This window comes from Schistosoma mansoni, assembly GCF_000237925.1.
Source record: "Schistosoma mansoni, WGS project CABG00000000 data, chromosome 7 unplaced supercontig 0100, strain Puerto Rico, whole genome shotgun sequence".
NCBI classification, from domain to species: domain Eukaryota; kingdom Metazoa; phylum Platyhelminthes; class Trematoda; order Strigeidida; family Schistosomatidae; genus Schistosoma; species Schistosoma mansoni.
In genome coordinates, this window is record NW_017386020.1 from 750,003 (window position 1) to 767,573 (window position 17,571).

The following is a 17,571-nucleotide window of genomic DNA, read 5'->3' on the forward strand; positions in this document are numbered from 1 at the left end:
GGCATCCAACGGTCTATCGATCTATCGGTTAAGTGCTCACGCTTCAATTGACTCATGATCTCAACTATATTTAATTACTAAAATCTTTACAAAACCCCCTTCTGATGACTTGCCAATGTGTTTCCCATCGTCATATCACATATTCATTTACTCATCTAAATAGAAAAATAATCACATAATCCAAATATTTAGGAAGCATAAAATATTATGATCATAATTTTAGACATTCTCAATCATATAATGTCAAAGGTTATCAGTTCGTTAGATAAAACTTAGTGATATATTGATTTGATTATATAGAAACATCTAACGTTCATTTATGTATATATAATTTATTCGTATGTATTGAAATGCAGACAATGATATTTAATGAGACAAAAGGTAACTACAATCATGTTTAATAAGTTAAAATTTGACCCAAATGTTCCGTGTATTATTGATGAAACAACAAAATAGTTTATTTTCTTTTGCATCATTGAAAATTAAATACACACATCATATATTCTTTGATAATATACCCACGTTGAAATATAGATTTTTGTGTTATAACTAAAAACAATTTGTAATAGTTGTTGAGTAGTCAAACACCATTTAATTTCCCTATCATTTATGTTAAAGGTTCACATAGTTCAAGGGATAGCTGCTTGAGGTCGGTCATATACTGCCAAGATGTGATGTGTTAATTTTAGGTCAGACCTTTTTGAACCTTTTGTTGTGGGCGAGTACCATTGTTGCGAGTGTTGTTTGTTTTAGGCAAAAACTTTACTGGCGTCATATTCTAGTGCATTTGGCAGTACACTTTCGCCTTCGAACCTAACTTTGATTGTTTTTAGTTTTATCACTTTCTGACCTATTTTATTTCAGGATCCATTCAAATGAGCTCGACTGGGACACCTCGATAAGCAAACCCGAACACCGCACAAAAGTACTAGTTACTGTTTACAGGCCATCCACATCTTATTTAGGTCAAAAAATGAGATACAATATCGCTCACTCCTTTAAACTTAGTACACATTGATCCAAATGAATTGGTAGATGTTTTGTCGTCTAATTATTTTTCTATTTTTCAGAAAAAGTGTACACCTTGTAGATAAGGCATTTCTACTAATCTATTCTATTCAACGCGTAGTTGATTAGTAAAATAAATAAAAACTATTGTAGTTTATGGTATTTTTTAAAAATAATAATGAGATTACCACACCGTTACGGTAAATGCTTTTACTTCAGACAATGTTCTCAAAACTACCATTATATCATGTCTGTTGGATAAAGAGACAAGGCAACTGAAGGTTCTCTATACAATTCATGGAAAGATGTAACACAGGCGACAAAAATCAAAACAGCTGGAGAAGAAAAGCACTGAAAGCTTTATTCATATTGAAAACGTCACTTAATGATATGTGATAGTTTAGAATCCAAATTTAGAATGCAGTATGACTTATGTCAACAACAAATAAGTGTTACTTCATCAACCAATTCATTTCTAATGATATCACTTTCGAATTACCTAGCTGGAGTTTTGTCTGCTTTATAAATCAAAACAGAAAGAATTCTTTATTTCTCTCTCCAACACATTTATACTGTTCAATAATGTTATCATGTGGCTTAAATTCATATCTTGTTTGTATTTAACAGTTTCATTCGATTACTTTATCCTATCGGACATTTGTAAAGTGACTGAAATCTGTCACTTTATTGATGAAAGACATCGAAGATTTACTAAGATAAAACAAGTATTTAGTACTTTCTAATTTATTACACTGTCAATTGATGTCAGATTTTTATTAGCTATAATTAAACATTCATGTCATTATTGTCTGTATATAACGTAAAACTGAATAAAGTTCGTCGTAAGATGTATATATGTCAATTATTAACTGATAAGCGACTGAACTAACGCTTAAATGTAGTACATAATCTGTTGCGTTGTACTTTTGTTTTATTCAGATGCATCACAAAATATGATCGTTCCGCATAGCATATATTCACTATGTTAATAATAACTCTTAATTTTTTTCTTTTAGCATTGTAGTCAGACAAATTTAAGTATTGCTAATTCAAGTAATTTGTTTACTAATCAATTTATACCACCAGCTCCATGCCCATCTATACCGTTAAACAATCAACAATCTATTGTACATAATGTTCCTCTGACTGGCCTACCGCAATTCTCTGTTCCATTGGTAAGTGTATAAACGCTAAAATATGATGTTGTGGGGCGATGGAATAAGGCGTTCGGCTTTTCACCCTCTAAATTTTAGATTTGAATCCCAGCCTACTTACTTCACTTTGTGCAACAGACTGGTATCACAGCTCCTTAAAGTTGTTGTGTATCAAAACAAATACATGAATCTGAAAATGGTGATAAGTATAGTGAGCCAATAAGAAGTGGCCAAATGAGGTCACTTGATGACAATCAGAAATGACTTGGAGGATAACTGCATATCACTGGCTAGGAAATGGGTTGATTTTTTAAGGGCTAGAGTATTGTATATACGCATATTTGTGCATTTTATTCGGTAACCCGATAGACTCCCTCATTCATTATTGTCTTCCCGCACAAGTTGTCAGTTTGGGGGGTTAGTGCATAGCACATTGTGTATCGGTATCAGATCTCGGACACCGTCCATCATAACAATGTGGTTATGATAACAATAATAATGAGCATATTTATTTTAGTTGTATCCATTGGCCATCCGTTGGCGTCTTGATAATCTGTCACATGAACATACACCTAGTATGGTTCGAAAAAATCTGATGACAATTTTCTCCTAATGGCAATATGTAATGTTCTCTTCTAATCATTCTATGAATAACTTAAACTGGACAGTTACGGCTGACTTTTTACTATTCACTTCATACTAGTTTAGTTTTTTTTTTAAAGTTTCCATTCTCATGTATCTGTGAGCTTGGACAAGTTTATATATATAGGTGTGTGGTTGTACCTGTGTTGACTAGTGATTAATTCGTTAAAACACTTAACTTTCAGTGATAAGACGTTAGTTTGGATGTTTTTTCTCTTACTTAGGTTCAAAATTTCATGAAGCATCGTTGACCTACATATAAATGATGTAACTTGAAACCAAGTACATACATGTGTACTTGATAAATGAATTACTAGATTGTTTCACTCATTATATCGTTGTTTAAAATGTCTCTCAACTTATTGTTCAGACATTTGTATTGTTCATCCTTTGTATGTTAAATTACAGGAACATTTTATGTTGAAGTTACTGATATTCTTAAATTGTCCACTTCAACTTGAGCACAATTTTAATGTTAGAACTGAAATTATCTAAATATACGCGTTTCGCTTTCTGAGTATTTAATCAACCATTAACACATATACATAAACATTAAAATCAGTCTATATTTTCTGTTTTACTAACTCCAATTAGGGTAGCAATATAAATCAGTATGGAGCAAATAATAATTCAGATAGAATCGATTCTGTCGGATATATAAATAATACAGAAAGTGTAGAAACTTCTGCAACTCCTCTCTCTAATCAACTTGGTCTTAGTCAAAAAATTGACTGTGATGAAAGCACAATAACCAATGCTGGTTTACAACGACAACAACTACAAGAAGGACTCATAGATTTCGGAGTGGATATCGATGATGGTGATGTTGGTGCTGTTGAATTAGGATTGGACGATATTGATATTGAAGACGAGGATGATAATCGTGATACAATTCTAATGAATGATGACGATGAAGCTGTCTATACACGTTGTCAAAAATGTTTTGATCATTGTATCAGATTGTGTGGCAGTGCACTATTCTGTTGTTGGACATATAATCCAATTGGTTTATTTATGCAAGATTTATTATCACCGAAATTATTGTCCAATATTACATTCTTATTTTTTCTTTTCTCAAGTATGATGGCTATGCTTGGTAAGTGATAAAGTTGAACTAATCAGTTTTATATGATTTTAGATATATTTATTTATTTGAACACACAAATATAGCTATAAGGGGCACCGAATACATATGGGCCAAACAAGTCACTTGATTTGTGTGTGAGCTATGATACTGCGCGGGTGCCCAGACCGAGGCAGGGGTTTTCTTAAGGGTCCACACTCGGGGCCTCCGACTAAAAGGTCTGATCCACAAGGCAGTGGAGCGACGTTAGGAGATGTAGTCCCATGGTATCCAGTGACCAACGGTTGGTTTATACGCCATTTGTTCCTTCAGGAACCTGGAGCTCAAGTTTACCATTGGTTTGGAATCAGGGTTTTCCAACTCCACTAAATCAATCCTCCGTATCCACCAATCCGGCTAAAGCTCCGGACATTCGCATTTCGTCCTCTCAATTTCGTAAACAACATCCACGCCGCGAGAAGGCGGTGAGTAGGACTTCCTTGACAGTGGTTGTATACGCGTGGCCATATGAGGACATTTCGAGAGGGAGAGCCGACTCTCTCCATCCTCGGCCGTACGAGGGCATTCAGGGACCTCCACAATAATTAGGAATAGTCTCTGTGTATGAGATTTCCCTACAGTTAACATTACCAATCCAACTAAAAATAGAAACCAACACTCTTGGATTTGGAATCGAAGATGTTATCTATAGAGCATCATGTTGCCATCCAGTGTTGTTCACGTTGGTCACTTTATTCAGTTCGCGAGCAAATTGAACCTGACAATGACATTAATTTATTTTGTATGGTTTGTTTGTATCTTCCCACTGATGTTTAGGGCTGCAATTGATCAGTCTTATTGGCATATATTCAGGTTGCCTCAATATTGCCTTAAATAAAAAGTAGTTATATCCACCTGGCGAGTCTCAAATAGAATGAAACGCGCGTCATTGATTTCACTGTTAGCCGCTATCCATATTTGCTTATAATGATATTATTTTTTTGTAGCTCATAGTGTGAATGTTTGCGTTTGTTTCTTAATAGCTAGTGTTCCGCTTAGTGTTTTGGCTTCTTGAAAGAGCTAAACCAGTTGTCAATATAAACTGAAATATGGTAATTTTCTCCAGTCTGATTGGCCTGAAAGTGGATAATTTAATTTGGTTGATCAGTTCCCATTGTTATGATTGATTCAGTTCTCGCAATCCAATATATGCTTTACTTTCATTAGGGAGTTCGGTGCTAATAAAAAAATATCTGTTTCACTGTAATTGTTCCACCGATATATATAGTTTACTATTTATTTCTGACTGATCGATTCACTGGTCAAATGTCAACTTGTTATTGGTTTATTATTTCTTAATCATGTTTTTCTTGATAAGTTTTTTATACCCATATAAGTAATATTCACATTGATCGGTTCAAATGTTCAACTCCAGCTAAGTCCTTAGTTGGCATAGTTAGCAGGTTTTTCATGATTCACATACAATTTGTTTTTATAATTTCAATGAAATTCGGAATTAATTAAATTATGACTCAAATTTCGTTGAAACAATTTCAAAAGGCCATAGAAAATCTGTAAAATGCACACAAAATCAATGATTTACATAGACTCTATGCTCATTCTACAGTTTGTTCAATACCATCGGGATTTAAACTAATTACTTAAGTACTCTATTCATTGTAGCTTCTCCAACTGAACTGCCGACAAAAAAAATCTATATTTCCGGATAATGGTTTATACCTAACATCAAAATATAGTGCCCACAATGTCGAGTTAACTAGATTAGCGATCACATTGTAACTTGCTCAGTCGATTTGAATTAGTACCAAGAACTAAAAGCGAATGATACTGGTTACCAATCAATGTGAATATCTCAGTTGTGCAAAGTTTTATTTATTAGTGATAAAGTCTCAGTTTGTGACACTGACTGACGAAAATTCAAAAACCACAGAAAGCATTTGTTCGCTTGGAACTGAAGTTATTCTTTATTGACGAGTAGTCACTATCAACCTCAGATCAAAATTTCCAATTAATTGCTTCCAACCACTTAACAATCTCCTTTATGCACAAAGAAAGTACTCTCGCATGAATTACTGAAGTTGTCTTTTTTAATTTAGCAACCAGATGTTATCACTAATCAAGAAGCTTAAGAAAGGGTATGTATAAGTGTCCATAAATTCACTTAATCAATCACTTAGAAATCACGTTATCATAAAAGGACGTCCTGAATTTCATGCGTTATTATTAATACTATATCAACTGACAGCATTACAGAAAATATTCAGTATAAAAACCCAGGGGAAATTAACATGTTAAGTATATTTAAATGTTTAGCGATACATGAGATGCCAAGTGTAAACGGGCTATTATGAAAAAGTTTACTGTTCACGTAACCATGGTCACCTACCACTCATATATCTGACTGCTAGTATCTAAGTACGCACAATTTGTAGCATTTGTAATATTCAAAGTTGTGGAAATTGTAGCTTTCCTCCTAGTCCTCTTCTGCTCAATTCGCTTTATTATTCCTGCATAGAGAGAGTGCCTGAATCTGACCAAAGATCACATTAAAAATCGAAATATTTATTTGCTGTTACTTGAACTCGTATTTTGGTTTGTTGATTTTTTCTCCATCCAGGATTGGTTGTCCCTTTTTTAATGTTACCTGATCTATTGGCTGAAATGAATTGGAAACTTGAAGACTCCGGTTTTATCATTTCGTCAATTGGTGCAGGGAATACATTTGGACGTTTATTTGCTAGTAAGTTTATTCTTTAAATTCAATTATTCTATGCACTGAACGTTGTTCAACGGTATTATTATTATTAATATTATTTATCAATCCGATTTCTTGTTACACTTCTCACCATCACATCCACAAACAAGAAAATCAATGAATTCCAACTATCCGTTTTTCAATATAACAACAAAATTAATTGACTCAATTATAGTTTGGATCAGATATACTGTCTAAGTTGCAACAAATAAACTTCCTAGCGTAAGCATTCAAAAGGTGAAAATGTGTAGGTTTTTGGGTCGTAATACCAATTGCAACTATCAATGTGTGGTATATATGTACCAGTAATCGATCAACAATTAGGCCTTCAACCGTTTAAGTTCGTTAATGTCATGTGTAGTAGTCTTCATAACATCCTAATAACTTCAACTCCAGAGAATTTGATGAGTTATTGTGGATATTCTACTCTAGTTAGTTAGATATGCATTAACATTATGCTGATGAACGGTGATTTAGAAAAGTACAAGCTATTTCGGTTCATACTGAGTTTTGTGTTCGATTGTATTTCCGATAAATTATTTCTAATGTCACAGTTGTTTTGTTAGGATCAATCAGAGTTGAACTTTAACGGATATATTTATCATTTATTATTCTAGTTTTCTGTGATATATATATATATATATATATATCGATTGAATATTGATGTATCTGCTCATTTTGATTTTACATTGTTTGTGTTTGATGTCACTTTATGCAGCACTTATCAATCTCCTAATCGAATTAATTCGGATGAGAATTCAAACTCTGTGACTCTTATTGGGAGCCTTGAAAATTTGCTCGAACTAGACTTCTAAAGTTAGAAAAAATTGAAATGCACTTCGTCCTATCGATGCGCGATAGAACCTTCTAGATAAACGACTGATTATGTGTGGCTAACTCGGTAGTTACTTACTTTTTCTTAAGTTCAGTGTTTCCAGACGCTTTTCAGTATACGGAGGCCATAAATAAAACCATGAATAGCTTTGTTTTCTGTACATAAGCTAACCTCGGAAGTAGAGCTTCCCTTTAGGGTTCAAATTAATGGAATTCTTGAGAATTCATCCAGGGCTTCCAGGTTTTCCATGATGGTCTAGCTTCAATTTATTCATGATCTCAACTATTAAAATTACTATAATATCCACAAAACCCCTTATGATAATAATTCGTAAACAGTTAGGAATCTCTTATCAATAATTCGAGTGCCAGGAATATCAGACCTAATGGCTGCTAGTCGAATGTTTCAAATGCTTAACACAATGCTTTCACAACTGAGACATATACGTGATGTTTTTTTGTCTTTAATATGAATACTATTTATATATTGAATTATTTACCGGACTTATATAGCGTTTCCTCTCCTTCATTCATTTATTTATTTTTCTTTTCTATTCAACTTTTATACGTAGCCTTCTACATTGAAAAAGGTAAGCAAATTTTTTTTTTAATTACTGAGTTTTGCATATGGTAGGAAAAACATCATAAATTCAAATAGGTCTAGTTTTATATCTCTTCTTTTCATGAGTAGAATATTCTTTTGTGTATGTGTGTGTATGTGTGTTTTCATCTTATAATTCTTTAATAAATTACTATTTTCAAGTATACCAATTACTAGTTTCTCCATGTTTCTCACTGTTGGTTAACACACACACACAGAGATAGCTTTCCTTTAGTTCTCTGGTGAATTGTTGTGGCTTGGGTTGCAGTTCAAAGATAATTGAAGTGAAATAAATTCTATGATATTGCTTGATGATCTCCGTGTAATATGAATTACCTAAAATTAGAATTGTCAATCAACCAACGTCTTACTTAATGTATTTATTTTATTCAATAGTTTATTATTCTCCATAGAAAATCACATATCTAAAGCTTAGATATGTAAACACATACATTTCATTGATTGGCTTGAATATCTAAACACTGAATTAGTTGGTTTTAAGAAGTGAAGGCTTTAGAATCGCTTCATAATCACTGTCAGTTTATGTGGGTAATATGAGTTATGACTGGTTTTTATGCATTTACATTCTCATTGGCTTTGTTTGTTCCATTGATCCCTGACTATGTGTTTGATTAATCTTTTTCATTATAAATAGGATTCTGTATGTTTTAGCACTAGGAAACTTAAGCGAAAATTAATAGGGGGAAAAACACTACACAATGTTATCTCTAATTATGAAAATAATTTCTTACGTATATGGGTTAACAGTGATCTTTACATTCAATGAACATTTCCGTTTCTCGATAACTTTTTTTTTCACTTAACCGTGATTTACAATTTTATTAACATATCTGACACGTTCTACTTTATTTCAAGTGATAGTAAGTTATTGTAGGAGCTATTTTTTAAAGGAAAAGAAACGTTTCTGCTTGTTGTTTCGACAAAGACTTTTACCGCTGTCAGTTGTACTTTATAACATGAGTTTGTTTTTCAACAAACAGTAACAATACAGAATTCGTCGTTTGTGTATCCTTTTGTCTAGAAAGTCAAGAAAGCGAAATAAGAGCGTCTTTATTCCACTGTATTGTCATTATGTGGGATTTTTCTTTGCGTTGGAATTTTGTAATCTTCATATTCTTATGTGTCAGTAATTTACGTACAACATGCCTTAAATGTCTAGGCTTCATTTTACATTTGAAATATATACTACTCAATAAATAAATGAAGTAGTTAGCTATATTACGCGTCGTTTGGTTTACATAAGTAGTTTAAGCTGATTAAGTATCTAACCACGGATTTAGAGGCACGCATAACTTTTGAGTAGGTAAGAATGTCCGTCCACCGAATAAAGAACAAGTGTAATGCACAGGAGTTCACTCTGTTCCATATAGTGGTAATGATACATCCGCCATGAACTGAAAGGGTATTTCGGAAGGTAATGGTATACTTCCATTATAAACGCTTGCAAAGCGTCACTCTCATTTGTTGAGCCAGGTGAGTAAGCAGTATATCAACTAGACTCAGATTCTTAATTAAAGATGGAAAACCGGTTGGTTATATAGCGAAACTACATCGACTGAAGCGGTTGACATATGTTTCGTGTAGCGTAACTTTAGATATTCCATATCAAACCCTGGACTTAGGTTTTGTGGTATTTCACACCTATCAACAAGGTACATCTTTAGTCTTTAAGGAACTGATTCTCTTTGGTGGATCCGAAAGAGTTCCATACAAAATAAATGAATTTCCATAAACCAATCAACTGAACATGATTATTTTGTTAACTATTTGTCCACTCTACTCATAAGTAGTTTTATCAAATGCAGTCTATTTCAACTAGTTTAACATCTGAATGATTACTTCGTGACAAATTTCGTACCGTTGATTACCTCCTAAACCAAGTCTAATGATTATGAAATCCTAAAAAATTTTACGCACGGATTAGTAGCTGTTTCGCTTCTCAAATAAAAAAGATCTAGCAGTTGAGCATTCGCACGCGAAATTAAAGTTCCTAGATTCGATCCGTGCAGTAAGTTTTTGTGTGGGAGATGCTGCAGATTCTTATAATTCGACAAACTATCTGTGTAGTGATTCCACATTTTCAATGATAGTCTAGCCAATATTTTTTCATAATTTGAAGTTTGATAATTCGTTCATTTATAATACAAATATATATTCAAATAAAGTTTATTAATGAATCAATTATTCTTTCTAAGAAAAAACACTTATTCTGTGAATTACTGGAGATGAACTGAACACTTAAAACAGCTAGGCGATGGCCGCATACTAACCCTTATAAATTAGGAGTAGAAGATACTCGTAAGTTATTAGTATTTGACCACAGATGTCTTAGAAATATTGCTCGCATCTGCTGGGATCACTGGGTAAGTAGTAGTGAGGTTAGACGCAGGGTATTAAGGAATGATAGTAAATCAGTTGATGAGGTCATGAATCTTCATCGACTGAGATGGTTGGGCCATGTGTTACGTATGCCTGAACACTGATTACCACGACGCGCTATGCTGACTAGTATCGGGGATGGTTGGAAGAGAGTTAGGGGTGGCCAAACCAAAACATGGCATCAGTGCTTGAAGTCACTAACTTCTAGTCTGAGCCATGTTGGCAGATGCAGACTACCTGGTTGGGGTCCGCGTGACTATCGTAACCAATGGTTGGAGACTCTGTGGCATGGCTCACAAAGGCGTAGGTGTATACACTTTTTGTCTTTCCTTAAACTATGAATTTGGTGTTCATCTTGTTGTGCTAATGAGGTATGACAACTTGGACCGATGCACATGTGTGCCTGGTCCTACGTTGTAGCTGACTGACTGATTGTGTGCACTTGGTTTGCATTGACTAATGTTAAGTGTTCAACTGCTATATTTTTGTTATAATCAATGTACTGGAATATTCCAAGCCTTCATATGAAGTCATGTGAACAATGACGTCGAGCAAATCTTCCAATGTTTTTCATTTCATGTATTGCAAAAATAGTGTTTATGCAAAAAACAAATAACCAGAGATTCTTGAATTAGAAATCTATCAACAGACCACTTTTAATGGTACTGATAAAATTAATACGAATCCGTAAACAGCATGGAATACAGGTTATCTTGTTGTTGCCGGAACATAATCCAATAAACACCTGTCAATTCATTAATATTTTTTTACTTTACCATTTTAAAAACAGTTCACCTCTGTGTTCTGTTTTGTTTACAATTAAAAAGTATACTGCAATCTATTGATAAAGTATTTAAGACTTCGGAAAAAATGGTAGAATAGTCATATAATCTCAATACCCATTCGACAAGTAATTGGAAATCAATTTTTCTATACCTTCGTTTCATTTGTGAATTCACATCAGCAACTGGATGCCAAACTGATTCTATTCGGGGTTTAGGTTTCACTTAATTACTTACGCCTGTTATCCCTCGTACAGGGGCATTCTCCATCCAACCCTGTCCTTGGCAATCCTTTACAGTTCTTTCCAGTTGTTATTCGTCATTTTCATGTCTGCTTCCAATTCCAAGCGTAATGTGTTCTTCGGCCTTCCTCTTTTCCATTTCCCTTCAGCATTCTAAATTAGGGCTTGCTTCATGATGCAGTCTGGTGACTTCCATAATGTATGCCCTATCCACTTTCAAAGTCTTTTCCTAATTTTCTCAACTTTTGGGAGCTGGTTTATCTTCTCCCACAGTAGGTTGCTGCTGATGGTATCCAGTCAATGGATATTGAGTATCTTGCATACATAATTATTTATAAATACTCGTGCCTTTTTGATGTTGGTTGTATTAGTTCTCCACGTTTCAGCTCCGTACATTAGAACTAACTGTGTCGACGTTCGTATTGAAGATTCTCACTTTGAAATTATTTGGCAGTTGTTTTGAGTTCCATATGTTCTCAAACTAAAGGAATGCAACCCTTGCCGTACCAACTGCCATTCAGCGTCTTCGTGAGTTGCTTTCAATAATCGCTCAGTGCGAGTCATTATGGCATGAATTTCGAATCATCCTGCAATGTTATATTTTATATTCTCATAGTGTGGGGTGTAGTTAACATAATACAATGTAAATATCACACCACGAGAGGTATAACTTGAAAGAGCTTCAAGAGGTCAAAGAGCGAAAGATATGTATGAAGCAATACTTGATGATATAGACGAAAATATATCATAAATTCAATTTCGCCCTTATGAAACTGCTGTGTGTCACTGAACATTTCTAACCAATTCGAGGACGCTAACATAAAAGTACATACCTTCTGGTATGTTTCAGATCAGCTTGATGGATTGATGTCGTATTTGGATCCATTTGTTTTAGCTTCCTTCCCGACCTGATTCCATTAAAATTGACAACATTACATGTTGAGGTAGATAACGGGTATATGTGCTTTAGAAAATTTCGTAACCACTTTTACAGACTTATCTATTAATCGATCTTTTTCACGCAGTATCCTACTCCTAACCACGGTATTTTTTAAAATATAATCTGCATGTGGTAATTAATTTGTTTTTTTTTTATTTTTATAGCTTGGTCTACAACTTATAGATGGGCTGATTCATTATGGATGAACAATATCTCTTTACTGTTAACTAGTGTAACTGTGTTTGTACTCCCGATTGTAAGACGATATTATGCAGCTTTAGTTTTAATCTCATGTGGTTTTGGACTTTTCTCAGGTACGTCGATGATGATTATGATGACGTCGGTTGTAGTATTAATAATGATGTATTTATTAAATACTCTTACGTTTTGTGGATATCTTTGTATGTTTGATAATCTGAATAGTTTGAACAATCTGCGAAGTCAAATCACCGTCAACTTTAGTGTATCAACAATGTAGGTACAAAATTGGATAGCATATACAAAATGTCACAGTAACGTGTTCAATAACGTTACTAATGTGCACTATTTATTCAGGAAATATACATTGATGTACTGACTCTCTAGTGTTAACAGCATCAGTTAAATGTGTTTTTCAGATTGTGGAACTTTTGTATGTTCTAACTGAGCTACTGAGGTTGCTTAGTTATGTCAGTAACTAAACAAACGAGCAGTCATCTACCACCTTGAGTCAATCTGGCTTTGATCTATCTTCATTTAGTTAATAAAGTGCATGAAAATATTCATAGTTTACGTAACTGATTTATACTAATTAGACAACTATTGATGATCAAGAACCACTGGACAACTGTTACATCCTAGTTTGGGACTTCTTGACAGTGCGCTTCCACGACCTTATCTGAAATAGAATTTACAACCGTTAGGTTGCTCGGCAAAGATCCCACCTTTAGGAAAACAGACGGCATCCGTTGATGAATCCATGTAACTGTCTTACCCCTTTCGTAATTGAATTTCGCTTGTCACTAGGACTCTGAGAATTACCTCTGAAAGCTAGCATTTAGTGTGCACATGTTTATCATTCCCTTAGGGGTTTATGGAGGTTGTTTACTTCGCGTGTGAAAATAAAGATACGTGAATTAAGAAGACAGTTAAAGAGCTTTACTTTTGAGGTCTCTCTTGGATGTTTTAAACTCCAAAGACGGAAGTGTGGTAAGTGTATTTCTACAAATGAAATGAACATTTTAATAACAGTAAGCCTAGTACACCCTTGCCCTGACGTCGAGTTTTGTAATTTCAATAAAAATTTCACGTTACTCGATCTACTCTCTTATTACTTATTCATTATAAATAAAATAGACTTCTAGTGTTCCTGAAATCAAATTGGCATGAATCAATCCGACAACCACAGCTAATAAGAATATTTATATTAACGTCTCAACAACAAACTGAACCGTTTTTTTTTAAATCATTACTATATGATCTATATTTATTTACATTCCTTGCCTACCATAGTTTTCAATAAATCTTCAAGTTTCATCAATGTTTTTACAACAAAATTACCTCAATTAAATATGGTATACTGATTTTTTTTCACCTCCTTTCTTTAAAAAACAAACAAACAACTTCTAGCTGTATTCGTATCGTTAAAAAGTATTCTAGTCGTGGAATTAATCGGTATTGATCGCTTAACTAATGCATTTGGATACCTACTTTTATTTCAAGGCTTTGCAGCCGCCGTCGGTCCACCAGTTGCAGGTAAGTTGTTTGTTTTTACTACAATAATTCTATAATTGATGTTGTAAATCATTCAGTAGGTTAGTAATACATTCAACACTGATTTGAACTTTGTACTTCACATATATCATAATAGTTGATGAGTAACAACGTAGTATGTGACTAAAAGTCAATTCGGATCTTTCTTTGGTACGAAACTATTTTAAATATTCTAATCATTACAGTTTTCAAAGAGTAGAGTTCCTTCAAACTTTTAAGATTTCAATATTCTAGAATCATGTTTTTCATCACGGATTGACCTTGGTTTGACAACTATTAAAAAATCCGAAAGCATTAAACAACTATCTCGTTCTAGTATGATACTCATCAGTATTCATGACCTTTTCAAGAATACTCAGTCGATAAATATCCTAATCTTTACATAAATTCTGTTGAATAAGTTAAAATGATGATAAATGGTTGTTCTTAAGATAGCGTAGTATGAAACATTTTCAGAACTTATTCAGTTATAAAGTTCAGATTGATGTACTAAAGCTTAATGTTAAACGCTTTTTCGGTCTAATAAGATCTAATATTAGTACTCGACTATTCAAGTTTTAAAGAGTATAATGATCTAGTGATAAAATGTACCCAATTGTGAAACCTTAACTCTACACAAAAACTGATACTACGATGTATCATACGTTTTTATGAGCAAGCGAAGACTGAAGTCTAACAATAAAGTAAAAGAAGTCTACAATTTAAACTACTTTCTTCACAATGTTTTTCGTTTCTCCTAGTTTTATCTGGTACTATTCGCTTTAATTTCATAGTTTAACATCTCATTGATCATGACTTTTCTATATGCACTCGAATTTGTTCTGCAATTTAGTTATGAAAAGGTTAACGAATACTATTCCATCACTAGAATCCAAGTAGATAGAGTGCAAGTACATTTCATGATCCATAGGTTAGAAATCAAATGTTTTAACATCATTTTGCGCCACTGTATTTGTAACCTTTCAAGTAAAATCAGTAAACACAACATTACTGTCTTCACAATTGAGAAGAATTTCCAAAATTAACCTGAAAACGTTCTTCACTCATCTAATGATTTTACAAATGTAATTCATTAGGTGACAACTCATTGTTCTGAAGCCTAAACTTTCGTAGCGGGACCTGAATCTTCCGGTTTCGAACCTTGTTGGAGAGGTAGTTTTGCGCTGGTGACATGTCCTGTACTACATCGAGACAACTGGTTCTCAGCTGTCGTTCAACCGAAATCATGTCATGACGTTAAAACATTAACAAATGGTGATCGGAATATATGATGACACAAATAATTGAACAATATCATGCTCTATGTGTGTGACTTGAAAGTCTAATTTGTTTGATCTTAATAAAAGAGAAAGTGTAACTGCGCATATATGAAAAATCATTAAACAAAAACTATATTATTTATCTAGTATATGTTCATTCATTAGTGATTATTTTCCTAACATCACTTGATCTTATCTATAAATTAAGATAAATTCTCTTAACTCTTCAATTGATCAAAAATAATTAACATTGTTTGTTGTAGTTTCTCAATTGACAGTTAATGTTATGATTTTTCTTTTCTGCTATTATCCCAACGAACACTTTTTAGTCAGTCAGCTATTTTTTATATCAAACAATAGTTAGCCAACTATAAATGCTTATTTATTCCCCGTTTACTATTCAGAACACTTGGATAACTGACCAAGACAAGTACTTCACATTATTCGGTAATAGTTTGAATTAAAAATCTACATAACTACTTAATTATTTACTTACGCCTGTTAGCTCTCCTGAATGAGCATAAGTCACCCATCAGGACATAACTATTACGTACCTTAAATAACTAAACCATAATACATCATAAAAATAAATCAAATGAAACTTGAAAATGAGAACAGTGTTTAAAACGAATACCATGAATCACTTGTTTAGTAAGTACATATTAACAATATACATGTTAAATAATTGCGTCAGTAACTGTACACATTTTCATTTATTCTCTATGTATATTGATGCAAGATCAGGTCGTCTTTTCTTTCTTTAAAGAATCTTTTCTGAAGTACATTAATCTGTTTTGTATAGTGTTTCCTCTTTCTTTTTTTTTTCTTCCATATAAGTAACACATTTTTGATTGTTTGTGATTAAACTTGAGTTAATTTTGGATTAGAACGTTTGTTTTTTGTAGAGAGGAAATCAATAAATTCCTTCCAACAGTTGGCAATAAGTACATTAACCATTGTAATTCAAAATACACATTAATTTACAAGTACTGTAACAAACGAAGACGGGTATGATAAACCAATGTATAATTATACAAAGTCATACACTACATTTGTAAAATGTATGAATACATTGAATACATCGTTCGCACATCTTTGAGTTCTCCCTTACAGACTCTCTCATCCTTCCTATTCTGCTGTTATTCCAATTGTCTGTAGTAATCAGTGTAATAAGAACATAATTTCACCAAGAAACGGACAACAACAATGTCATGAACGTTTTCGTAATGATAGATGAGAGATAAACAATGAAGTGATGGAACATTTCAATCCCATTGTGCGAGCTACTTATATACTTCTATGACTAAAAAGAAAACAAAACTAAGGGTCACAGAATTACAAAAATCACTGTGTTAGGTATACCGTCGTAATTGTTGCTTGATTTTTTTCTGATGTACCATCTACCTAGATAGATTCTATTTAAATTATTCAGCTATTCTAAATATATCCTCATAGTGACAAATTAAATGATATAATTAGGATAAGGTTTGTGACTGACGAGGAATAGCTTAAGAGATTCACCATATAAACTATTTGCTCACGTGTTTACAATTATTCTGTGTGGGACTATTTGAATATTAATCATGCTAATAAGGTAAACTGAGATCACCGTAATTCAATTATCAAGTACAGGTGTCTATGCAATTGGCCTAGTTAAAATATTATCTATAAGTAGCTAGATCGAAATTTGAACCTATCAGTTTAAAGTTGTTTGCTTCAAAATCACCAAGCTACTTGTTTACAATCGTTTCAAATACTTTTTAACAACTGCCAGAATTTCGGAGATCCATTACATTCAGTTTATTGGCTAACAACAATCATAATAATAGTAAGCAAAGATGGATAGTGGCTAGCAGTGGAATCGAGGACGCGCGTTTCGTCCTACTTGGGACTCGTCAGCTGGATGTACCTGCATCTCAAAGTTGATGTTCACTCTGGGACGCGAACCCATTACCTTTCGCTTCAAACGCCATCGCGTTATCCACTCGCCTACTGAGTCCTGATATCCACTTGCTTGTGCAATGGGATGAAGTTGAAATTTACTTAGTATTGTTTGTTTGGATCTTCACATTGATGTTTTTAGGACTGCAACTGGTCAGTCTCTAATTACCATGCTTG

General features: G+C 33.5%; 1 protein-coding gene across 1 annotated transcript in view; it reads left to right on the forward strand.

Moving 5' to 3' along the window:
* Window positions 1-17,571, forward strand: part of Smp_144760 (monocarboxylate transporter, putative) — a gene marked incomplete at its 3' end in the record, with an annotated part of 80,241 nt that overhangs the window by 47,620 nt on the left and 15,050 nt on the right. The window contains exons 11-16 of the mRNA XM_018791039.1: window positions 2,025-2,183; window positions 3,399-3,900; window positions 6,506-6,628; window positions 8,050-8,067; window positions 12,607-12,756; window positions 14,051-14,176. Of these exons, the coding sequence (XP_018645748.1) occupies window positions 2,025-2,183; window positions 3,399-3,900; window positions 6,506-6,628; window positions 8,050-8,067; window positions 12,607-12,756; window positions 14,051-14,176 (1,078 nt within the window). The remainder of the gene's footprint in view (window positions 1-2,024; window positions 2,184-3,398; window positions 3,901-6,505; window positions 6,629-8,049; window positions 8,068-12,606; window positions 12,757-14,050; window positions 14,177-17,571) is intronic.